Here is a 27,094-nt window from a genome sequence, read left to right as displayed (position 1 = left end):
GTGTTCGGTCCGGGAAATGCGGCCGACCTGCAGACCGTATATCACGGACTGAACATGCTCGTGTGAATCCGGCCTTTTTATTGTACGTAACTTCACAACTTTTAACCTCTGCAAATACTTTTTTATCAGAAATACAATTGGAAAAGTGTACATCTAATAGATTATAAGTTTTGTTCCCCGTGAGGGAAAAGGTTAACAGAATCTATAATCAATGATGCGCTGCGTGCACGAACATCCCCCTCTGCCCGTCACCACCTCAGCCGGTCCCTGACATTGCAGGTGAGAGCAGTGTAAATTGCAGCAGGGCCAGGCAGATAACGTTGGGCAGGCACTCTGGGGCGAGATTACATTATAGTGTCTGACGTGTGAGCAGGACCTGGTGCAGTAACGGCCCCACGATGGTGTGTTAAAAGCTGATCAAATGTCAGTTTGTCATGTCAATTTTGCATGTCTCTAAATTCTCATCCATTTCCAGTCTGTCGGTCTGTTTTTCATGGTCGTTGATAAAAAAATGGATGGATTTCATTTGTCAGTTTTTGTGTTAATCCCTTGAAAACAGCAGTGCCCATGTAGTGCCGCCATGCCCCTGTAGATGGTGCTGCCATGTCCCTGTAGATAGTGCCACCCCCACAATATAGTGCCACCGTGCCCATGTAGATCTCACCCCCACCCTCCTTGTAGATATCGCCTCTATAGCTGCCACTAGGAGCTAAATCCCTGGCCAGAGGTTGCCGGGGATTCAGCTCCTAGTGGGAGCTACTGTGGTGCGATCTCCAAGGGGGGTGGCGCTGCGATCTGCAAGGGGGGGTGCTATCGCTATATACGAGGAGTCTGCTTCCTCGTTAAATTGCAGTTTCGTGCTGTTTCATTTTCTTCAGTAAAGAACAGCAGTTCCCTGAGGAAGCAGGGGCGGAACAGGAAGTGGCGGAGCGGAGCTTCCTCCTACAGCAGGGGCGTGACAGCGCCACTAAAGAATCGATTCCATGATTCTGTTAAAAAACAGAATCGTGAGCGTCCTTGAGGGTGAGCCAACCCTATATTCGAGGTACACTGAATTTATGATTCTAGTCTCCTATATATTTCTTATTGCAGGAAGCGTGCGAGAAGATCTCAAGCCCTCAGATTGAGAACATATCAGGTTTGTGTGTGAGCATTATTAGCCGTAATTGTACCCAATGGTTAACCCCTTAATGACCGGGCCATTTTGCACGTTAATGACCAAGGATTATTTTTTGTTTTTTCATGGTCGCATTCCAAGAGTCGTAACTTTTTTTTTATTCCGTCGACATAGCCGTATAAGGGCTTGTTTTTTGCGGGACGAGTTTTATTTTGTAATTGTACCATTTTTAGATGCTTATAATATATCGATTAACTTTTATTAACTTTAGTTTAGGAGAGTATTGAAAATAAGCAGCTATTCCAGCATTGATTTTCACGTTATAAATTTACGCCGTTTACTATGCAACATGTTAACTTTATTCTATGGGTCAGCACGATTACGGGGATACTAAATATGTAAAGGTTTTATATGTTTTCCTACGTTTGCACAATAGAAACCCTTTTAGAAAAAAATTACTTGTTTTTGCATCGCCGCATTCCAAGAGCCGTCATTTTTTTATTTTTCAGTCGATGTGGCCGTATGTGGGCTTGATTTTTGCGGGCCAATGTGTAGTTTTCATGAGTACTATTTTGGGGTACATAGAACTTATAGATCAACTTTTATTTTATTTTTTATGGGGGGAATGGGAGAAAAGAGAGAATTTTGCCGTTGTTTTTTGAGTTTTATTTGGACGCCGTTCATCCGGCGGTTTAATTAATGTGTTCATTTTATTGGTCAAGTTGTTACGATCGCGGGGATACCGTATATGTGTGTGTGTTGTTTGTTTTGACACTTTTACTGAATAAAACCACTTTTTGGGCAAAAAGTCGTTTTATTTGTTTTTCACTGTAATTATTATTATTTTTTTTTCAACAAACTTTATTTAACTGATTGACATTTTTTTTTAAGTCCCACCAGGGGACTTCACTATGCGATGTGCCGATCGCATATATAATGCTTTGGTATACTTAGTATACCAAAGCATTATTGCCTGTCAGTGTAAAACTGACAGGCAACCTGTTAGGTCATGCCTCCGGCATCGCCTAACAGGCAGATGCTGAAGACAGACCTGGGGGTCTTTGTTAGACCCCCGGCTGTCATGGAAACGCGACGGCGACCCGCGATTTGTTTGCGGGGGCGCCGATCGGGTGACAGAGGGAGCTCCCTCCCTCTGTCAAACACATTAGATGCCGCTGTCACTATTGACAGCGGCAATTAATGGGTTAAACTGCCGGAATCGGAGCGCGCTTCGATTCCGGCAGTTGCAGCAGGAGCCAGGCTGTGTATAACAGCCGTGCTCCTGCCGCTGATCGCGTGGGTACAGACTCAGTACACGCGCCATCACAGGACGGATATATCCGTCCTCCTGCGCGAACTAGCAGCTGCTGAGGACGGATATATCCGCCCTTCGGCGTTAAGGAGTTAGCAAGAAATAAGTTATACGAACAGAAGTCCATTTTAAATTTGTCTTATTCACATGAACGTGTCCGTTTTGCTCGCGTATAAAAACGTTGCATTTTGCGCGAGCAAAAGGTCTGTGTGGCATCAGCATATGGTGCGTGGCTGCGTGATTTTTGCGCAGCCGGCATTATGACACTGTTTTTATGTTAACAAACAGAAAAGCACGAGGTGCTTTTCTGTTTTCATTTATTTTACTACTGTAGCGCACATCACGCGCGGCACCCGGAAGTGCTTCCGTGTGCCGTGCTTGATTTGCACGCACCCATTCAATGGGTGCGTGCTGCGCGAAACACGGGCAAGGATAGGACATGTCGTGAGTTTCACGCAGCGCACATACGCTGCGTAAATATCACTGACAGTCTGAATGGCCCCATTCACTAACATAGGTTCGTACGTATAACACGTTTGTGTGAATAAGGCCTTAGTTTGAGAGGAGGTTTCATGTCCTCTAGAGCAGTTCCTCTCAAACTGTGAGGAGTCTTATTTTTAGGCATTTGTCCATATCCAAACTAAGGCTAGGTTCACAGTTTTTTGCAGGTAGAAAATCTGCCTCAAAATTCCGTTTGGAAGTTTGAGGCAAATTTTGCTCTGCCTGCACGCCGTTTTTCGCCCGCGGCCATTGAGCGCCTCGAAATACGCTTTCTCTGCTTCCCATTGATGTCAATGGGAGGTCAGGCGTAAACGCCCGAAGATAGGGCATGTCCTTTCTTTTTGCCGCGAGCCGTATTTTCCGCTCGAGGGAAACGCGTCCGCCTCCCATTGAAATCCGTTTCCGCGTCAGAACACGTGTCGAAAAACAGTGTGAACTGACCCTAAGGACAAAATGGAGTTTAAACTACTTTACCATTGACAAGAAATCACTCTTGTGACATAGTTGATACTAAACACACCTTTTGCGCAATGGCACTGAAATACTTGCATCATCCTTTATTGGTTGGTGAAGCCCCAGTGGAAAAGGGTTGAGAAGCCCTGCTCTAGATAATGCTAGACGTGTTAGGAGTTGCTTAATAGGGGAGATCGGGGAGTTAAAGGAACACGAAAACTAGAAATGAGGGTGCAGTTAAAAGCCACATAAAAAATGTGTCTGATAAAAAAAATGATTTAACTGCACTTTCGATGTGATTTTCGTGTGTATTTAAAACACACCTTAACCTTAGTCTACATGATCTTCTGCGCGTCGCTGACAGAACACAGGGTAATTTTCTTCTGATCTCCATTTTTAGCTGGAGAATTGCCAAAAGAGACGGGTTAACATTCTGGTTGTCCTACTGCAGAGAGAAGGGGCCAGTTGTCTTTGACAAAGTCCACACACTATGGACTATTTGGGTATGTTCACACTGAGTTTTTTGCAGGCAGAAAATTCTGCCTGGAAAAATAAGCTCCGTTTTTTTAAATGGTTTTGCACCACACTCGTTTTTTGGGCGCAATTTGACGCGTTTTTTGTACACTTTTGTTTCTTTTATTTTTTTTTTAAGCTATCTCCAACCGCAAGCGTTTTTTGCCACAAAACACGGGAAAAAAAGTGGCAAAACTCTCTGCAAAAAAACGCGTCAAATGCGTTTATTTCCGTCTCCCATTGATTTCAATGGGGTTTTTGAAGCGGAAAACGCCTCAAGATAGTGCATGTCGCTTCTTTTTACCGTGAGACGGTTTTTCCGCTCGGGAAAAAACGCCTCTGATTCCCATTGAAATCAATGGGAGGCATTTTCGGCTGTTTTTTGGCCCATTTTCCGACACGGTTTTTGCGTCCGTGTCAAACTCCTTGTGAACTGGCCCTTTCTGTAGTTAACGCAGATTTTGGTGAGCCTATAAATTGCAAAGGGTAAAAACGTTGTCAAATCGACAGAATTTTCAACCTAATTGACCTGCTATGGATCAGATACCCTCAATTTCACGTTTGTTTCTTCTGCTATTTGTGGTTTCAGTTTTTAGAAACTCCATCCACATGTATTACGCTGTAAATATCGCAGATTTTCAGTGCAGATTCCGCACTGAAAATTGACAGCAATTTTACAGTATGTGAATTTACCCTTAAAGCCAGACACAGGATTGTGAGGGGAAAATAGCATTATAAGACAAAATATGCTCAAAGTAAGGCTTTGGGGTCCCCTTCTGACGTTCTATTCCGTAGTAGACTACGCTATTGCTTCCAGAAAAACGGGTCCAGTGCACTACAGAGACAAACTGAATCCATGGGCACCGGATCAGTCATCATTGGTGATGGAAACGGAAACCTCTGGTTTCCATCTGTCAGTTTGTTCAGGGTCCCGCTCCGACGGAACGTCAGAACGGGACCCCAACGCAGATGTGAACAAAGCCTAAAGCAGGAAATGAAGGGAGAAATTACTGGGATACTTTTTTGTGTTTATATGCATTTTGTATGTTTAGTATTTCCCTAAAATCCCATCTTTTGACAATTCATGTTACACTGGGTTCACATGGTGCATTTTTGTAGCGGTTTTATCATGCGTTTTTTTTTGTAGAAACTCATGTCTCTCATTTGGAGTTAATCAATACAAAAAAACTGCACTGAGTGAGCCCAGTCTTAGTGTATATTAGCAGGGTTGAGGTGCGATTAGAACAGCCAAAGACCGCATGCGGTTTTCAATGCGGTCGTGGGAAAAACGCATGCAGCTTTCAGATGCGGTTCTAATTGTACCTTAACCGCATCGTGTGAATGGACCTGCAGTTGTCAGACACTTGTCATGTGTAGCTTTTTAGCGAAGTAACAATACACTGAGGGTATATTTAGGCTCGGTTTACACGTCCTTCAAAATGCATTGATGCGATTTTGCGGTTAGAGTGCGTTTGAAAATCTGCATACTATTTTACTGCATTTTTCTATGTGGTTGCAGTGTTTACTGGTGAAATACATTTAACAGGTTTTAACCTGTGAAAACCGCATTGAAAAAGCGCTAAAACTGCTAGCGGTCTTTCAGATGTATTTATAGTTTTTATTTTAACCGCACCTTGTTTGTAACGTGCCAATATACCGTTGGGGTACTTTACACGTGCAGTTTTGGCTTGTTTCTATACAGATGCTTGTTTTAAAAAAATGCATGTCGTCTTTTTGTTTTGGGTCAGTCTTTTTAATTGGGTTGTATTATGTAATTGGGAAAACATGGTGATGTTTGTCTTATACCAGGGCTGTGGTTGCAGTAAAAACCGCAAACGCACCAAATCGCAGTAATAACGTATGCATTTTTTAAATGCGGTTCTAACCGCACCTCAAACGCAACGTGTGAATAGACCCTTGTGCTTTTAGCCTTGATGGATCCACACCTGCTTTTGACTAAGAAAACTGCATCAAAAATCAGATCAAAACTTGCACATGTACGGGTAGCATTAGGCCATGTTCACACTGCAAATATTCAGGCCGAGAAAAACTAGACTGATTTCAAGAGAAAACGGTCTTTGAATCCAGGCGTTTTCTTTAAGCTGATTTTCAAAGCAGTTCTTATTTTCGCAACAGTTTTTCAAGTGTACTTTGAGGCATATTTTTTAAGCAACGTGCCAAGGGGAAAAATCAGCTTGTAAAACGCTTGAAGAAATGAAGTGTCCATTCTTTTTTACAAAGTGCATTATTACACAGAGTTTATTAATTTAGCATCGTAGAAATGTCTCTTATAAATTACAACTGTTTGCAGGCGTATTTCAAGTGTATTTCATAGTGGAATACCAGCATTTACGCTCAAAAATGCGCCTCAAAATAAGCTGTGTGAACATGGCCTCTTTTTATTAAAGAGGCTCTGTCACCAGATTCTGAAATCCCTATCTCCTATTGCATGTGATCGGCGCTGCAATGTAGATAACAGTAACGTTTTTTGTTTTTTTAAAAACTTTCATTTTTGGCCAAGTTATGAGCTATTTTATATATATGCAAATGAGGTTTGAAATGGACAACTGGGCGTTTTTTTTTAGTTATGTCCCACTGGGCGTGTATTGTGTTTTTTTAACTGGGCGTGTTTACGTGTATGACGCTGACCAATCAGTGACCAGTCAGCATCATACACTCTTCTCCATTGATTTACACAGCAGCGATGTGCAGCCACATACAGAGATTAACGTTACTGCAGTGTCTTGATAATGAATACACTTGACCATCCAGCCTGGACGTCATGTGTATTCAGAATCCTGACACTTCTGAATCTTTTCTGTGAGACTCCGGCAAGGGAAGCAAAATCTCGTGAGATTACGGAGGTAAACGAGATTTTGTTTCACTTGCTAGAAATCTCAAAGAAAAGAGTCAGAAGTGTCAGGATTCTGAATACACATGACGTCCAGGCTGGATTTCATGTGTATTCATTATCAGGACACTTGATTAACGTTAATCTCTGTTTATGTGGCTGCACATCGCTGCTGTGTAAATGAATGTAGAGGAGTGTATGACGCTGACTGGTCACGGATTGGTCAGCGTCATACACGTAAACACGCCCAGTTAAAAACACAATACACGCCCAGTTGGACAGAACGAAAAAAACACGCCCAGTTGTCCATTTCAAACCTCATTTGCATATATATATAAAATGGCTCATAACTTGGCCAAAAATGAACATTTAAAAAAAACAAAAAACTTTACTGTTATCTACATTGCAGCGCCGATCACATGCAATAGGAGATAGGGATTTGAGAATCTGGGGACAGAGCCTCTTTAAATAGATAGTGTACACTTATTAGGTACTTTACCTATTTCTTGGTTCTTGCCTTGCGTTATACACTCCATTACAGAGTGATAATACTCAGATACGTGACACCACTGTTTCTTGGTGTAGTCCGAGCCCCTACGTTATCTTTGTGCAATGGTCTGTTCCTCAATAATGCTGTCAGTTGGGGAGGATCGTGTTGATGTGCTATAAGTGTCTGATGGGAACACCTCTGAAGGAATTCCTTAATTCTACAGATGACAATGCATCAAGCAGTTCTTTAAACCCTGAATCATATACGGAGTATGACTGCGACCGAGAAAATGAATGCTCCTATTCATCGCCTGAACAAGTCCGTGAAGGTGAGACGTCAAGGCTAAAAACATTAATAAAGTTATGGACTATATCTTAATCTGCTTAATTAAAGCCTTTTGAAGAGTTGTCTTATCGAGACCATCCTTGTCCAAATGCCCTATTAAGACTACGTAAATGGGGTACTAGGGAGGAGAGCTGCCAAGTAAGAAGTGCTCGCACTCTGGCATAACTGGCCTGTTTATATATTACAAAGTCGGCCATGCAATGATAATGTAATTGGGGAATGTATGGCCATACAAAATGTATATGTTGGAGAAAGAGAGAAAATGATCCAGCGCTGAGTCGTGCTTTAGTTTAAAAAGGAAGAAGTGTTCCCACCTTTATTGGGGAAATGAGATTAAAAATGACGGGAGACGCAGTCCCAAGATGTATGGTAGTTCTGGGTGATTACCCTGGCCTACGCGTTTCAAGCACGTACCGTGCTCTTAATCATGGCATGATTATCTTTGCCATGATTAAGAGCACGGTACGTGCTTGAAACGCGTAGGCCAGGGTAATCACCCAGAACTACCATACATCTTGGGACTGCGTCTCTCGTCATTTTTAATCTCATTTCCCCAATAAAGGTGGGAACACTTCTTCCTTTTTAAACTAAAGCACGACTCAGCGCTGGATCATTTTCTCTCTTTCTCCATTACGTACCGCCAGCTGTAGCGGGGAGCCGAGCGGCAAGTCCGGAGACGCATCAGACCGGTGAGCTGGAGGTTTCCTCCCTTTCTAAAATGTATATGTTGTCGGGTTCCCGGAACTGGACCTGTGGCAATAAGCTCATCCACTGGGGTTGCTATATTTAGGGGGTTTTTCCCCACATTAGAGATTTGTCATATCCACGGGATATGCCTTAAATATCTAAAAGATGTCGGTACCAGCTCTGGGACACACTTGTCAACCGGTCTCTATAACCTGCCTCATTCAGGCAGAGAATGAATGGAGTGGTGGCCGCGTGGCCTGCTTTCTCGACGGTTCCTGTAAGTCCCATAGGAGTCAGTGGAGAGAGCCTTGCACATGTGCCGTCACCTACATTCATTTTTCCACCTGAATGCCGTAGCCGCCTCACCAGGTGGGATAGCAGTTGTGTGACCCCTGTTATGGAGAAGTGTATGTCTGCCTCTTTCAGACATACATGGCATCTTAAACCTTTGTGACATCCACTGTATATGTACAGCGGATGCAGTAGGGAGTGTATACAGGGGTGGGGGCTCCCTCTGTCCCCTTATCCCGCGTTCCCCGCAATGTGATCGTGGGGTGCTTATAGGTTGTCATGACAGCCACGGGTTCTAATCGCCCCTAGGTCTGCCAGCTTTGTACTCCTTAGGATAAATGTGATAGGCACATGACACAAAAAACAGACGTATTGCAGTATATTGTACAATCAATCACATTTTCAAGTCCTCTGTTTGGGGCAAATAACCCAGTAAAAATAAGTTCAACATTTTAAGTTATATATAACAAAAACATGAAATGTAATTTAAAAAAAAACTCCAACCGCATCAAAAAACGCACAAAATCAATGTAAGATCGGATGCGTTTTTTTAAATGCAGTTCTAACCGCACCTCGATGGTGATGTGTGAATAGACACGTGCTTTCTTACCCTTTATGGAACTACACCTGGTTTTGACTTTAAAATCTGCACCAAAACCAGATAAAAATCTGCACATGTACAGGTACCCTTCGGCCATGTTTGCACGGCATGTATTTATTAGGAGAATTTTCCATTCTTGTCAAAACAATTGAAGGATTCATCTGAATAAGTTGAGAAGGCGCTTCTTTTATTCTTGCGGCAAGGACACAAGTGGCAGATCAGCAGTTGTCTGGCCTTCATCACATAAGCACAGGTTTATATACACATATCAAGGCGTATTGCGATTTAGACTAACTGAAAACCGTTTGTGGCTTTTCTGTCATGAAATGTTTTACACCTCAGAATGAGATTAGGCCACAATTGAACTTCCTCTGGAGATTACAATGTTCAGAAGTTAAACCGCCTCACATGCTTGATCAGTTAATAGTACAGTATATTTAACACTTTGTCAGCTAAAACATTTTCTGAGAAGCTTGCATAGCTTACTGCACATTTAATATCCATTACATGAAGTAAATATAAATTTAGAATAAAACTTTCCTAAGGCCCTGTTCGCACAGTTTTTTTTTTTTTGCAGGCAGAAAATTCTGCCTGGAAAAATCGGCTCTGGTTTTTTCATGTGGTTTTTACACACGCACACGTGTTTTGCTGCGTTTTTTGCCACGTTTTTTTATGCTTTTTTTTAGCGATCTCCAACAGAAGGATGGAGAAACCGCGAGCGTTTTTTTGCCGGAAAACGCGGCAAAAATCTTGTCTACAAAACGCGTTTATTTCTGTCTCCCATTGATTTCAATGGGGTTTTTGAGGCGGAAAACGCCTCAAGATAGGGCGTGTCGCTTCTTTTTTCCGCAAGGCTTTTTTTTTTTTACTCGCGGTAAAAAAAAAAAAACACCTCCACCTCGCATTGAAATCAATGGGAGTCAACTTCGGTCGTTTTTTGCCGCGGTTTCTGCTGCAAAAGACTCAAATTAGACTGATTTTAAGAGAAAACAGCCTCTGAATCCAGGAGTTTTTAAGCTGATTTTTAGTGTGTTTTTTTTTTTTTTTTTTTTTCATTTTTGCAACTGTTTTTGAATTGTATTTTGAGGCCTGTTTTTTAAAGTGTCAATAGGAAATGGAAAAAATCAGCTTGTAAAATCCTTGAAGAAATTAAATGTCAATTCTTTCTTACAAAGCGTTACAAGGAGTTTATTAATTCAGTAGAGAAAAAAAAACACCTCTGAAGGAATTCCTTAATTCTACAGATGACAGTGCATCAAGCAGTTCTTTAAACCATGAATCATATGAGGAGTATGACTGCGACCGAGAAAAAGAATGCTCCTATTCATCGCCTGAACAAGTCCGTGAAGGTGAGACGTCGAGGCTAAAAACATTAATGAAGTTATGGACTGTAATTTCATCTGCTTAATCTTCTAATTAAAGCCTTTTGTAGAGATTTGAAGAGTTGTCTGATCCAGATCATCCCTGTCCAAATGCCCTATTAAGACTACGTAAATAGGGAGCCAGGGAGGAGAGCTGCCAAGTAAGAAGTGCTCGCACTCTGGCATAACTGGCCTGTGTATATATTACAAAGTCAGCCATTCAATGATAATGTCATTGGGGAATGTATGGCCATGCAGACTTCATATATTGCCAGGTTCCGGGAACTAGACCTGCGGCGATCAGCTCATCCACTGGGGTTGCCTTATTTAGAGAAGTGCTTGTCTTGATGAGAACCCCTTTAATGGGTTTTCTTCATTACATTGGGGGACACAGACCATGGGTATATGCTGTTGCCACTAGAAGGTTTGACGCTATGAAAAAAAAGTGACTCCTACAGGATATACCATGCCCACAGAACTAGGGTCACATGGCCTCCCTATTTTCCCATTCTGCGGGCGCACAATGTTATATGCTAATGCACTGTTGTCCATCCTGCCTATAAAGATAAGCGGGACAAGAGCATCAACTTCCCTGTCACCCACTGGCCTGCTTGTTATTACATCTGTTTGATATAGTTGGGTGAGTGATATTTAACCCCACTCCCCAACCACCACTGTGGCGGTCTGCTGGACCAGCCTATTCCCTGAGTATTTCCCTTTGCCCTCTCAGACACTTTTGGGCGCCAGTTTGCGCTTCATTGCACAGACCCAGCGGGGGCTTCTGTATTGGGTAAATAGTGCTCCAGTGTATTTTCTTTTTTTTTTTTTCCCTATCTCCACATGGGGAATCATGTGTCTCCCTTGATTGACAAACCTACTCACATGACCGCCAGGGGCAAATCGCAGTTCTCCGTGGGTGGGGCTTCAGCGTTCCCCCTCTGCTGTCCTCCATTTGGACGGATGCAGTTGGTGACATAGGACATCCTGGACTGCGGTGCTGCTTCTTGCCTCATGAGGACTACTGACATCTTGGAAGTGGGTAGGATCAGCCTTTGCATCTTCTATACCCCTACACGTGCCCTAGCTCACAGGCACGGAGTTAGTTTCCTAAGGGAGCACACTCTTTTCTTACTGTGCTAGTTTTAAATTTGTACACCTCTCTAGCAGCGCTAGGTGAAGCAGCCATTACGTCCTGAATAGGAATACTCCTTGCTACGCAGTTTAAGGCCTCATACACATGGTCGTGCCCGTAATCACTGCCCGCGATTGTATGGGAGCACCGCCCGTAAAATCCGAAAAGTAGGACATGCGTTATAATTCCCAGCACGGTTCTACGGCACGGACACCTATCCGTAGCGATACGGAAAGGTGTCCGCGGCCAATAGAATCGGGTGGGTCTGTAATTGCGGTCCGCAATTATGGAGATTTTTTTACCGTGGTGTGCATGAGGCCTAAGTGCTTTTTATTATTTTTTTTCTTCTCACTCCTCTGTGTGAAGTTAAGTAACCTTCTCTACTGCCATGTCTGACCCTATATTGGAACCCTCACGCCAGACAACCGTTGCCATTTATTATGCCTACTCTAAATGCAATGCTAAATTTCCATGTGGTCACTCTACTTCCTTCTGTGACGCATGCCGGCTTCCTAGCCAAATGCCTGTGACCTCTGCCACCCCTAGTGTTGCTCACTTATGGTATGATGGGTGTGGATCCCGAATGGGCTAATTACCTTTTCCAGGCGGTTGATACTGTGGCAAACGTTACTCAGTTCGTTCTGGGTGGCATGTCTGTTCGCCCGCCGGAATCTAATGCCCTTCCTCTTATGTATTCCCTGTCCATGTCTTAGTCTGCCTTTCTTCAAGACCCGGTCCTCCTGGCATCCCCGTTCTCCAAGTAATACAGTTGGGACCAGCAAGGCCACTTCTGCCTGAAGGTGCACCCCACTCGACTTGCCTCGAGTTGGGGGGAGGCAGGCTTCTGTACTTCAAAGACGTCTGGCTCTTAGATTTTGGACGCTTGGATTCAAAATGTAGTATCTTTAGGATACAGAATGGAATTTGCCAGCCTCCCTCCAGAGTTTCTCTAGTCTGCTGTTCCTCAGTCCCTATCCAGGATGGCACCCTTTTTTTCGTGCAGTCGATACCCTCAAACCAAAGGTTCTGGGGCTTTTAGTCCAACCTTTTTGTCGTCCCCCAAAAGGACGTTTCAGTACAGCCCATCCAGGATCTCAACTCGCATGTTCAGGTGTGTCCTTTTCGGATGGAATAGCTCCGTTCTGTCATTGCTTCTATAGAACGGGGTATTTCCTCTGGACCTTAAGGACGCGTATCTACACGTCTCTATGTACTAACCACCTGTCTCGTCATTACCAATTTGTGGCCCTTCCTTTCGGTCTGAGCACAGACCCGAGAGTGTTTACGAACGTTTTTTGTCGTGATGGCAATCGTTTGCATCAGGGCGGTGTCGGTCACCCTGTACCTAGACGACATCCTAAACACATCTGCCTCCAGGGAGTACAACAAAATGGCTCTCTAGATCTCTCTGGACACAGTCAATTCGGTTGGATCATCAACCAGTTCAAGTCTTGCCTATCTCCTTCGAATCAAATAATCTTTTTGGGGGTCTCCATTGACGCTCGGCATAAGTTTCCCTTTTAGAGCATCTCTCCATTCTTCAGGAAGGGGTTCTTTCCTTACAAACAGCTGTGCCGACTGCATTCCTCCTCTGCATGCAGATTCTAAGGACAATGGTGCCCTCAATCGGTACAATTCCATTTGCATAGTTCCACACGCGCCCTCTGCAGTGGGAGATTCTCTCCTGGTGGGACAGATACTTGCAATTGCTGGATCTGAAGTTCATCCTTTACCATCTCTGTCTGTTGCTTGCTACGTTGGTGGACTCCTGGGGGCGCTCCTTCCTCCTGCTGAACTGGGCTCTAAGCGGAAGGTATTCCTGCCAGTCCCAGATTGGCCACGCCGCTGTAGGTCCTTCGTCCCAACCTTCTCTCTGAGATCTCTCTCCCACCGGACATTAAGGTCACTACGTTTAACTGCGTGACACTGGAAGCTGCCGGTTTAAGGACTCGTGGTTTTTCAGAGCATGTTATCTTCACTATGCTTAAGGCCAGAAAGTCCTCTTCAGCCCACATTTACCATCGTACATTTGAAGGCTTACCTTGGTTGGTGTGAGGATCGCAATCTTCCCCCTTCTGGTTTTCTTTGTCCAGGATTTGATCTATTTTAAAAAGGGGGTTGGATCACGGGTTAGCTCATCTCCCTGAAGGGTCGCCCGTTGGCGTCTAAAAGGGACATTAAGACTTTTTTTTTTTTTTGTAGGGGCTGGCTCATCCGGTCCCCCTTATCGTTCTCCGATTTTCCTTGTGGGATCTGAATTTGGTCTTGCATGTCTTACAGCCAACCCCATTTGATCGCTTGAGAGAAGTCTCCCCATTTTCTTTACTGGAAGGTGGTTTTTCTGGTTGCGGTGACCTCTATCCTGAGGGTCTCAGAGTTGGCAGCTCTCATCATTCTCTATTATTGACTCTTCACCAAGACAAGGCGTTGCTCCACACCGTGCCCTCCTTTTTGCCTAATGTGGTTTCGGCCCTCCAGATGAAAGGATATTGTCTTGCCGTCTTTTTGTCCTTCTCCCAGGCATTCAGGGGAGCATTTCCTCCACAACCTAGATGTCGTCCGTGCTCTTCAGATTTACTTTTCTATCACTGCTTCATTCCGGTGGTCGAATTCGCTCTTCATCCTCCCAGAGGGTCCCAGGAAGGGTATGGCGGCCTCTAAAGCCACCATTGCTCGGTGGATTCAAATAATCTCGTTCCTGACGAAGGTTCCCCCTTCACCGGTCATGGCCTATTCTACAAGAGCGGTTGGGGATTCCTGGGCTGTGCGCCATCAGGTCTCTGCCCTTCATTTGTGCAAGGCGGCTAAGTGGTCTTCTCTGCACACCTTTGTCAGGTTCTACCAGGTGCAAACCTTCGCCTCTGCAGATGCTTCTCTGGGTCACAAAGTATTGCAGGCATCTGTGGAATAACTAACCATGTCCTATGTTCTGTTCCTGCCGCTGGGGACTGCTCTAGGACATCCCACAGTCTGTGTCCCCCAATGTAACGAGCAAGAAAATAGTTGTTTTTTTTTTTTTTTAGTACTTACCATAAAATCCTTAACTTGTCCAGTTTATTGGGGGACACCGCTCCCATCCAATTGTTTAAAAGTCTTTTTTGCATTTATGGTTGTTAATTTGAGCAATTCCCTTCGCGTGTTGGCTAGCATATACCCACGTTCTGTGTCCACCAATGAACTGCATAAGAAAAGGATTTTACGGTGAGTACTCAAAAAATCCTGTTTTGTGTTTTTGTTTTTTTTTTGTCTTTTTTCATGGTATTCCGTGTTTGGGGGGGGGGGGGCGGGACGCACAGATCCTGCCCTCCTTGTTTCAGGCGCTGGATCGATTTTATTTTTGCTGTTCGATTTGTTTTTTCTTCCCGGACTAGGGACTGTTTTTTGTTCTTTTTGTACAAACTGATTTAGCCAGTGTCTGTGGAACGGTATGACGTGTCAGCCTCCTGGTGCCTTTATTCATGGTGCTGTGTCCCCCGATGATTACGAGGAAAAGATTTTACGGTGAATACAAAAATCTAATTTTTCCATGGCTGATTGCTGTCTTTTTTATATTTTTAGATTCACAGATTGAATTTAGGGAAGCTGCATTTGTTCAGGAAAAACAAGTCCGTAAAAATTCTACTCTTATGGATATCAGCAGAGCACAAGCTATTAATGAGATGCCTGAACCATTTAATATTTATAATATTAGTAAGTAGTAAGTAATATCTTCCTATCACACTCAGGCGTCATTTAGCATTCACATTTCTGATCAATAATATAACTTTTTAGTTATTCAAGCCAATTTGGTTTATTCCTTAAGTTTCTGCCTATTTGTGTGTGTATATATTATTTAAAAAAAATCGAATGGTTGCATAACCCTGTCACAAATAAATGCAGTCGTGGGCCTACTATACGGTGTTCCAAATTATTATGCACGTTAAATATGATTAAGATTTGAGTTAAATAATCATTTACAGTTTCTTTTTTTCAAACAGTGTTTGTTTTTCTTTCATGGTTTTTAGATGTCTGGTATCCATCTCAAACAGGTTTGTTAATTAGATTGCCAGGTGTTCTTGATTAAAGGGAATGTTGGGGCTCTTTTACACTGGGCAATTATCGGGCAAACGAGCATTGACGGAACTCTCGTTCCAGGTCATTGCCCTGTATAAACAGGGCAACGATCAACCAATGCACAAGCAAACGCTCGTTCATCGGCTGATCGTATAGTTTCGGCAGCCTACAATAATATTGTCGGCAGCACATCTCCCTGTATAAACAGGGAGACTAGCTGCTGACTTGATAGAAATGTATGGGGACGAGTGCTCGTCCCCATACATAGCTCTTCGTGAAAGGAGCAAACGAGCGCCGATCAATGAGCTGTCTCGTTTTCGGCGTTCGTTGTTACAGCCAAAATGAGCAAGTGTAAAAGGACCTTAACTTAAAGAGATTGTTCCACATTATTAGGCAAGTCACCGTTGTTATGCAATATGGGGAGGAAGATAGATCTTTCTGAAGATGAAAAGCGTGAAATAGTTCAATGTCTTGCAAAAGGCATGTAAACAATTGATTTCACAAAAACTGAAGAGAGATTATCGAAGTGTGAAAAGATATGGGAGTTATTCAGAGCATAGGCAAATACGATCTGATAACGACTTATTAACCCCTTCCCGACATTTGACGTACATGTACGTCATGAAAAGTACTGACTTCCCGCATCTTGCCGTACATGTACGTCAAACGTTTGGCACCGGCTCAGAAGCTGAGCCGGTCCCATCATCACCGGATCTCAGCTGTATCTTACAGCTGACATCCGACTGTAACGGCGGGGACCGAAATTAGCTTCGATCCCCGCCATTAACCCCTTAAGTGCAGCGCTCAAACGCGATCGCTGCACTTAAGGTGTTTGCAGCTCATCGGAACCCCAGTAATGAAATTGCCGGGGTTCCGGTGGCTGCAATGGCAACCGGAGGCCTAATACTGGCCTCCCGGTCTGCCTAGCACCGAAGCCGGTCAAGATCCGCCCGGCGGCGGAGCCTGATCGGCTTCCGTAGCTGCCGGCAAGATGGCGCCGGGTCAGGAGCTGATCCGGCGTCATCAGCGGTGGAAGTCAGCTGTACTGTACAGCTGACATCCACCTGTAACGGCAGGAACCGGAGCTAGCTCCGATCCCTGCCATTAACCCCTTCGATGCAGCAATCGAAAGCGATTGCTGCATCGTAGCGGTTACAAGCAGATCGCCAGCCCTGACAGGCAATCGGGACTGGCGACTGCTGTTATGGCAACAGGAGACACAATGGTCTCCTGCTCTGCCATTACGGAAGCCGATTTAGGCCCCGCCGGGAGGCGAAGCCTAAACGGCTTGCTGTCAGTGAATGACTGACAGATCTAATACATTGCACTACATAGGTAGTGCAATGTATTAGAAAAAAAAAAATCTGACCGTTGGACCTTCAAGTCCCCTAGTGGGACTTGAGAAAAAGTGTAAAAAAAGTATAAAAAAGTGTAAAAAAAAGTGCAAAAAATAAAAGTTTGAAAACAATAAAAGTTTCAAGTAATCAAATAACACACAATCCCCCTTTTACTCTTATCAAGTCCTTTATTATTGAAAAATAATAATAAACCATATGTATTTGGTATCGCCACGACCGTAACGACCGGAGGTATCAAAATATTATATTATTTATTGCACGCGGTGAACAGCGTAAAAAAAACCCGTAAAAAACGTTACCAGAGTTTCTGTTTTTTAGTCACTTTGCCCTACAAATATTACAATAAAAAGTGATCAAAAAGTCGCACGTATCCAAAAATGGTACCTATAAAAACTATAGCTCGTCCCGCAAAAAACAAGCCCTCATACAACTCCGTCGACAAAAAAATTAAAACGTTATGGTTCTCACAACTTGGCGACAGAAAAAATACATTCTTTTTACAAAAGTAATTTTATTGTGCAAAAAGTTGTAAAACATAAAAAAGTTCTATAAATGAGGTATCGCCGGAATCGTACTGACCCGCAGAATAAAGGTAACATGTAGTTTATAATGCGTGGTGAACTCTGTATAAAAAAAAACCAAAAAAAGCTGTGCCAGAATTGCGTTTTTTGGTTTACCTGGCATCCCAAAAAATAGGATAAAAGGTGATCAAAAAGTCACATGTACCCCAAAATGGTACCAATAATAACTACAGCTCGTCCCGCAACAAACCAGCCCTCATACCGCTACGTCTATGAAAAATAAAATTAGTTATGGCTCCAATAAGTCAGGAAATAAAAAAATATGCAGTTGTGCCCGAGGAGAACATTTCTTCTGTTTCAAGAGGCGATTTATCAAGGACCTAAAATTAGGGAACCAGGAAGGGAGGGCCCAATCATATCCGATGGAAGCGACGGTGCCCGTATTATACCAGGATAATACTTTCCCAGCAAAATTCCCCAAACTACAAAGGCGCGGAGTGTGGACCAAAAGGGGGATAAGAAATGACACCATTTATCAGTGCGACACCGGCCTGTGCAGAAAGGACTGCTTCACAGCTTTACACACATCTATGGATTATTTTTATTTTTTTATACCACCTGACTATGCCCCTTATATACTCCGCCCCGCTTACATGTACCCCCACATTATAAAACACCAGCAATACTCAAACAAATATAGTACCAAGCAAAATCCGCTCTCCAAAAGCCAAATGGTGCTCCCTCGGCCCTGAACCCTACAGCGTGCCCAAACAGCAGTTTCCTTCAACATATATGGCACCGTCATACCCGTGAGAACCCTTTTAACAATTTTTGTGGTGTGTGTCTCCAGCGTCATAAGCTGGGCATGACATATTTGCCACTGAATGGCATATCTAGGGAAAAATATAAATTTTTAATTTGCACCATCCGCAGCGCATTCATTTATGGAAAAGACCTGTGGGGTGAAAATGCTCACTACACCCCTTAATAAATGCCTTGAGGGGTGCAGTTCCATAATGGGGTCACTTATCAGGGGTTTCTTTTTATTATTTCACATCTGAGCCTCTGCAGTTGTGAACCAATACTTTGTAAATCGCCAAATTAGGCCTCCACTCCGCATGGTACTCTTCACTTCTGAGCCCTGTCATATGTCCAGACAAAAGATTAGGGCCACATGTAGGGTGTTTCTAAAACCGGGAAACACAGCATAATAATTAGAGAGCTGTCTTGTTATGGTGGCACAAGCCGGGCACCACATATTGGCATATCTATGGAAAAAAATCCCATTTTCACTCTGCAACATTGAGCGCACACTAATTTCTACAAAACACCTGCAGGGTTAAAATGCTTACTACACCCCTTGGTAAATGCATTGAGGGGTGTAGTTTACAAAATGGGGTCACTTCTGGGGGGTTTCCACTGTTTTGGGCCCACAGGTGCCCAGAAACCAATCCAGCAACATCTGCACTCCAAATGGCGGTCCTTCCCTTCTGAGCCCTGCCGTTTGCCCAAACAGCAGTTTATGACCACATATGGGGTATTGCCGTACTCGGGAGAAATAGCTTTACAAATGTTGGGTTCTTTTTTTCCTTTATTTGTTGAGAAAATGAAAAAATTTGCGCTAAAGCTACGTCTTATTGAAGAAAAAGGACTGTTTTTATTTTCACTGCCTAATTCTAATAAATTCTATGAAACATCTGTGGGGTCAAAATGCTCACTACACCCCTAGATGCATTCTTCAAGAGGTGTAGTTTCCTAAATGGAGTCCCTTTTTGGGCGTTTTCATTGTTTTGTCCCCTCAGGGGCTTTGCAAATGTGACCTGGCCTCCGCAAATCATTCCTGCTAAATGTGATCTCAAAAAGTCAAATAGTGCTCTTTCCCTTCTAAGCCCTGCCGTGTGTCCAAACAGCCGTTTATTACCACATGTGGGGTATTGTTTTACTCGGGAGAAATTGCTTTACAAATTTTGTGGTGCTTTTTCTCCTTTAGTCCTTCTGGAAATGAGAAAAAATTAGCTAAACCTACATTTTCTTTGAAAAAATGTAGATTATTATTTTCAGGGCCTACTTCCAATAATTTCTGCAAAAAAACTGTGGTGTCAAATCGCTCACTATACCCCTAGATAATTTCCTCAATGGGTGTTGTTTCCAAAATGGGGTCACTTGTGGGGGGTTTCCACTGTTTTGTCCCCTCAGGGGCTTTGTAAATGTAACATGGCCTCCGCAAACCATTCCTGCTAAATTTGAGTTCCAAAAGCCAAATGGCGCTCTTTCCCTTCTCAGCCTCGCCGTGTGTCCAAACAGCCGTTTATTACCACATGTGGGGTACTGTTTTACTCGGGAGAAATTTCTTTACAAATTTTATGGTGATTTTTCTCCTTTAGTCCTTGTGGAAATGAAAAAAAATTAGCTAAACCTACATTTTATTTGAAAAAATGTAGATTTTCATTTTCACAGCCTACTTGCAAAAATTTCTGCAAAAAACCTGTGGGGTCAAAATGCTCACTATACCCCTAGATAATTTCCTCAAGGGGTATAGTTTCCAAAATGGGGTCACTTGTTTGGGGTTTTCACTGTTTTGTCCCCTCAGGGGCTTTGTAAATGTGACATGGCCTCCGCAAACCATTCCTGCTAAATGTGAACTCCAAAAGCCAAATGGCGCTTTTTCCCTTCTCAGCCACGCCGTGTCTCCAAACAACCGTTTATTACCACATGTGAGGTATTGTTTTACTCGGGAGAAATTGCTTTACAAATTTTGCGGTGCTTTTTCTCCTTTAGTCCTTGTGGAAATGAGAAAAAAAATCGCTAAACCTACATTTTCTTTGAAGAAATGTTGATTTTAATTTTCACGGCCTACTTCCAATAATTTCTGTAAAAAACCTGTGCGGTGAAAATGCTCACTACACCCCTAGATAATTTCCTTGAGGTGTCTAGTTTCCCAGATGGGGTCACTTTTGGGGGATTTTGACTGTTTTGGCACCGCAAGAGCCCTTCAAACCTGACATGGTGCCTAAAATATATTCTAACAAAAATAAGGCCCCAAAATCCACTAGGTGCTCCTTTGCTTCTGAGGCCGGTGTTTCAGTCCAGTAGCACGCTACGGCCACATGTGGGATATTTCCTAAAACTGCAAAAACTGGGCAACAAATATTGAGTTGCATTTCTCTGGTAAAACCTTCTGTGTTATAAAAAAAATTGTATTAAAAATGTATTTCTGCAGAAAAATATGAAATTTGTAAATTTCACCTCTACTTTGCTTTAATTCCTGTGAAATGTTTAAAGGGTTAAGACATTTTCTAAATGCTGTTTTGAATACTTTGAGGGATGAAGTTTTTAAAATGGGGTGACTTTTTTGGGGTTTCTAATATATAAGGCCCTCAAAACCACTTCACAACTGAACTGGCCCCTGTAAAAATAGCCTTTTGAAATTTTCTTGAAAATGTGAGAAATTGCTGCTAAAGTTCTAAGCCTTGTGAGGTCATAGAAAAATAAAAGGATGTTCAAAAAACGATGCCAATCTAAAGTAGACATATGGGGGATGTTAATTAGCAACAATTTTGTGTATTATAACTGCCTGTCTTACAAGCAGATACATTTAAATTGAGAAAAATGCTAATTTTTGCAATTTTTCGCTAAATTTTGGTGTTTTTCACAATTAAATACTGAACATATCGAGCAAATTTTGCCAGTAACATAAAGTCCAATGTGTCACGAGAAAACAATCTCAGAATCGCTTGGATAGGTGAAAGCATTCCGGAGTTATTACCACATAAAGTGACACATGTCAGATTTGAAAAATGAGGCTCTGTCAGGAAGGTCAAAAGTGGCTAAAGAGGGAAGGGGTTAAGGAAAGTTTCTGAGACCAATTACGGTAATTGCATTAAAAGGGCTGCTGTAAAAATGCCATTGTTGAGCAGCAAACAGGTATTTGAAGCTGCTGGTGTCTCCGAAGTGTCACGAACCTCTCGATTCAGGATCCTCCACAGGCTGTCATTTGTGCGTAAACCTGTAGTTAGGCCACCCCTAAACAAAGCTCACACAGGGAAGCGTTTGCAGTGGGCACAAAAATACATGACTCAAACCGTTTTATTCACCGATGAATGCCATGCTACACTGGATGGTCCTGATGGATGGACTTCTGGATGACTGGTGAGCGGCCACCCTGTTCCAACAAGACTGCGACGTCCGCAAGGAGATGGTGGAGTGATGATTTTGGCTGGAATATTGGGAAGTGAAATGGTAGGTCCTATTATGATCCCTGAGGGTGTCAAAATGAACTCTGAACAATATGTGGAGTTCCTAACTGAGCATTTTCTGCCATGGTATAAAAAGAAAAATCGTACTTTCCGAAATAAAAATAATGTTCTTGCAAGACAATGCATCATCCCATGTTGCAAAAAAACACTATTGACTCCTTGTTTGCTTTGAGTATAAAAGGAGAAATAAATCCTATTGAGAACCTGTGGTGCATCCTTAAAAGGAATATCTATGAGAGTGGCTGTCAATATAACTCAAAACAGCAGCTCTGGGAGGCAATACTGGCATCCAGAAAGGAAATGCAAGCAGAAACTATACATGGTCTTACAAGTTCAATGAATAAGAGTTGTTAAAGACACAGCCAATTTTTTCAAATCCGACGTGTCACTTTGTGGTAATAACTTTGAAATGCTTTTATGTATCCATGCGATTCTGCGATTTGCTGGATCTGAAGGTCATCCTTTACCATCTCTTGACACATTGTACTTTTATTAGTGGTAAAATTTGGTCAATACATTCAGAGTTTGTGAAAAACCCCAAAATTCTGAGAATTTGCAAAAATTAGCACCCCTTAATGACCAGCCCATTTTAAATGGCCAATGTACTTTTTGCGTTTTTCCATCGTCCTATTCCAAGAGCTATAACTTTTTTATATTTTTGCGTCGACATAGCTGTATAAGGTCTTGTTTTTGCGGGACAAGTTGTATTTTTTAATAGCACCATTTTGTGGTACATATAATTTATTGATTAACTTTATTAACATTTGGGGGGGGGGTAATGGAAAAAAAAACATACATTTTGCCACACTTTTTTGCGTCTTAGATTTACGGCGTTTACTGTGTGGTATAAATAAAATATCTTTATTCAGTGGGTCATTACGATTGTGGCAATACCAAATTTATATAGATTTTGTATGTTTTACTACTTTTACACAGTAAAAACACTTGTTTTTTCACTATTGTTTGTTTTTGTCGCCATGTTTTAAGAGCCCTAATTGTTTTATTTTTACGCTGATGCAGCTGTGAGAGGGCTTTTTTTTGCGGGACAACTTCTAGTTTTTATTGGTACCGTTTTGGAGTACATGTGACTTTTTGATCACTTATCACATTTTTTTGAAGGCAGGATGAACAGAAAACAGCAATTCTGGCATTGTTTTTTATTTTATTTTTTTACGGCGTTCACCGTGCGGTTTAAATAACGTAATCGCTTTATAGGTGGGGTCGTTACAGACGCGGCGATACCAAATATATGTAATTTGTTTTTATTAATTTTTTCGTATTAAAGGATTTTATAAGGGAAAAGGTGGGTTTTTAAGTTTTTTTATTTTTTTTATTTGGGATTTTAATTTATGTATTAACTTTATTAAACTTTTTGTTAACTTCATTTTTAGTCCCACTGGGGGACTTCACTATGCGATCTCCTGATCGCTTTTATAATACACTGCAATACTTCTGTATTGCTGCGTATTATTCCCTGTCAGTGTAAAACTGACAGGCACCTGCTAGGTAATGCCTTAGGCATGGCTTAGCAGGCATCCACCACAGGCAGACCCCGGGCCTTTGTTAGGCCCCCGGCTGCCATAGAAGCCATTGGCACCCTGCAATTGCAGGGTGCCGATGGGGTGAGAGGGTGCATCCTCCCTCCAAAACCACTTGGATGCGGTGCTCACTATTGAGCACTGCATCCAAGGGGTTCAACGGGTGAGATCGTAGTTGAAATCGATCCCGACCGTTAGTGTAGGAGTCCATCTTTCTTTAGACAACCCGATACCCGCTATAGCCGACACAGGACACCCGTGCTTGGCTTATGTCAGAGCGCTGTGAAAAGGCAGCGCTCTGGCATAAGAACCCTTAACGGCCGCCGTTAAAAGGCGTGTTGGCCGTCGTTAAGGGGTTAAATGTATTTGCTTGTAAGAGAGATAGTAATACCAAGATAGTTACTTGTTAACATTTACCATATGTTTACTTTGTCGGCATAGTTTTTTAAGTCTTTTTTTATTTTCCTAGGACGTTACAAGGCTTAACTTTTTCTCACATTTTCAAGAAAATTTCAAAAGCCTATTTTTTCAGAGACCATTTAAGATCTGAAGTGGATTTGAGGGCTTATATATTAGAAAGTCCCCATATATCACCCCATTTTAAAAACTGCACCCTCAAAGTATTCAAAACCGCATTCAAAAAGTTTCTTAACTACGTCCCAGGGGTGCCGACAGGCTAGAAACAAACTAGATGCAGCTATCGCCTTTGATGGCTGCATCTAAGGGGTTAATCGGACAGATCGGAGGCTAGCTCCGGTCCTGGCCGTTACAGCGGGGTGTCCACTGTAATATGCAGCCGACACCCAGCGGTGATGGCCTTGGCTCTGCTTCACGTACATTTACGTGAGAAAGCGCTAACACACTAGTGCCCACTACGTAACTGTGTGTGATTTTGTGGGAAAGGGCTAAAGTCATCTCAAATGGCTCATATATGAAGATGTAACCTGATCTGTAAATATAATCTTTTAAATTTAACTTGTATTTATTTAAAGGAAAATATCTATTCATGTAGCGAATAACAGATTTCTGTTTGAAACGATCTGAATATCATTATGTCCCATTGAATGTTTTCCAAAACGGCATTGTGCAGAATTTGTAACAAAATTTTTTGTTCTTTTCAAAACATAAATAAAGCTGTTGCCATTGAGTACTTCCACTTGTAGTAATATCCACATTGTTAGGCCTCATGCACACGACCGTAAAAACTCCTGTTATTACGGGTCGTAATTACGACCCGTAATAACGGGCTCATAGACTTCTATTGGCGACGGGTGCCTTCCCGTTTTCTCACGGGAAGGTGCCCGTGCCGTTGAAAAAGATAGAACATGTCCTATTTCAGGCCGTAATAACGGCACGGACAGTCCATAGAAGTCTATGGAGCTCCCGTAATGACGGGTGGCTACATGTGTGCACCCGTCATTACGGCAGCGTTGCTAAGCGACATCAGTAAATAGTCACTGTCCAGGGAGCTGAAAGAGTTAACTGATCGGCAGTAACTCTTTCAGCACCCTGGACAGTGACTACCGATCAGTATAAACTGTAAAAAATAAAAGACGTTCATACTTACCGAGAACTTCCTGCTTCCTCCAGTCCGGTCTCCCGCCCGTTGCCTTGGTGACGCGTCCCTCTCGACATCCGGCCCGACGTCCTGGATGACGTTTCAGGCCATGTGACCGCTGCAGCCAATCACAGGTCAATCACAGGCTGCAGCGGTCACATGGACTGCCGCGTCATCCAGGGATGTCGGGCTGGATGTGAAGAGAGGGACGCGTCACCAAGACAACGGCCGGGTAAGTATGAATTTCTTTAACTTTTATTACAGAAAGGGCTGTCCCTTCTCTCTATCCTGCACTGATAGAGAGAAGGGGCTGCCGATTAGTGCAGTGCTATTTTGCCGCCAAAAACGTGCCCGTAAATACGGGTGGAATACGGGTGACACCGGACCCATATTTACGGGCACGGGTTCGTAAATACTGGTGCAAAACGGGTCGAATACGTGTGACACCGGACCCGTATTTACGCCAGTATTTACGGGTGGGAAAAAATACGGTCGTGTGCATGAGGCCTAATATAACTACTTGGCCGGGTTGCAGTTTTTCGCCTGGAATGTCCGCTGCAGAAAACTCCATTAAACGGCCTGTGATTGGTTGCAGCGGTGGTCACATATGATGCGTCATCCCAGGAGGCCAGCCCTCTGACATCATCCAGGCCGATCCTTTGGGATGACTTTTCATTGCTTGAGACTGCCACTACAGCCTCTGACTGGCTGCATCGGTCACATGGGATGAAACATTATCCCGGGAGGCCGGCCTGGAGGAGGGAACAGACTCCTGGGTAAGGCTACATTCACACGACCGTAAAAAAGTCTGTCGCGTGGCCGTTTTCGGAACAGTATAGTTAGATGAGTGTATTCACATGGCAGGTTTTTTTAACGGCCCATGAATATTGGCTGTCAAAAAATAGGACATGCTCTCATGGAAGTCAATAGATCAGTTTTTACAGGCTGTTTTTTAGGAATCATTCCGTGTAACGGCCGTTAAAAACGGATCCTGGCCGAGGGTTTCCCCGCACACAGCGCTACTTTGATCGCCGAGCCCGGGGAAGCCCTTGACATTACTGTCCATATAAGGAAACTGAAGTCAGGGCCTTCAAACAATGGAATCCACTTCCAGAGCATCGCAAGATCTTTGGCCAGGGACTCCAGTATTTGTAGATAGCACCCCCCTGCCTGAAGATAGACACCCCCCCCCCCCCATCCATGTAGATAGCGCCACTGTAGCTTCCCGCAGGAGCGGAATCCCCGGCAGCCAGACCCCGCTCTGGCAGGGGATTCTGCTCCTGGAAAAGCCCCTGGCATCACTATACATATATATTGACAGTGACGTCAAGGGGTTACTCCTAGAGCGGAATCCCCGGCCCGCTCTGGCAGAGGATTCTGCTCTCCTGACGTCACTGTCCATATATGGACAGAGACGTCAGGGGCTCCATCTATGAGGAATCCCCAGCCAGAGGAATTCCGCTCCTACAGTGGCGATATCTACAGAGGAGGGGGGTGGTATCTACAGGGGGCGGGCTTTATGGGTGGTGTGGCACTATCTACAGGGGACACTGGCACCATCTACATGGGCTCTGTGGCACTATATGGGCACTGGCACCATCTATAGTGGGCACTGTGGCGCTATGTGGGCACCGGTACTGTGGGCATTATCTAGGTGGGCACTGTGGCACTATCTACAGGGACATTGTTGCACTATCTATATAGGCACTGTGGTGTTCTCGGGGTTGGGACAAAAAGAAAACTGACAAATAATCTTATTTTTTTTTTATTTTTTTTTAAACCGCTATGAAAAACAGATGACAAACGGCCATTAAAAGCGGACAGACTGACTGACTGGAAATGGATGAAAAATTTAGAGACACACTGATGCAAAATGGACATGAAAAACTGACAGTTGAACAGTTTTTAATAGCCATGTTTTTTCACTGTCGTGTGAATGTAGCCTAAGGCTGGATTCACACGACCATGTTACGTCCGTAATGTACGGAACGTATTTCGGCCGCAAGTACCGGACCGAACACAGTGCAGGGAGCCGGGCTCCTAGCATCATAGTTATGTACGATGCTAGGAGTCCCTGCCTAGCTGCAGGACAACTGTCCCGTACTGTAATCATGTTTTCAGTACGGGACAGTTGTTCTGCAGCAAGGCAGGGACTC

General features: G+C 43.3%; 1 protein-coding gene across 1 annotated transcript in view; it reads left to right on the top strand.

The window, feature by feature from the left end:
- The window catches only part of LOC142750375 (uncharacterized), a 468,269-nt gene that overhangs the window by 50,100 nt on the left and 391,075 nt on the right, over positions 1 to 27,094 (top strand). The window contains exons 7-10 of the mRNA XM_075859374.1: positions 1,093 to 1,138; positions 7,461 to 7,565; positions 10,406 to 10,510; positions 15,213 to 15,344. Coding sequence (XP_075715489.1) covers positions 1,093 to 1,138; positions 7,461 to 7,565; positions 10,406 to 10,510; positions 15,213 to 15,344 — 388 coding nt within the window. The remainder of the gene's footprint in view (positions 1 to 1,092; positions 1,139 to 7,460; positions 7,566 to 10,405; positions 10,511 to 15,212; positions 15,345 to 27,094) is intronic.

Source organism: Rhinoderma darwinii, chromosome 3 (assembly GCF_050947455.1).
Source record: "Rhinoderma darwinii isolate aRhiDar2 chromosome 3, aRhiDar2.hap1, whole genome shotgun sequence".
Lineage (NCBI taxonomy): Eukaryota > Metazoa > Chordata > Amphibia > Anura > Rhinodermatidae > Rhinoderma > Rhinoderma darwinii.
Note: the sequence above shows the minus strand (reverse complement) of the source record. Positions and strands in the feature narration are given on the sequence as shown.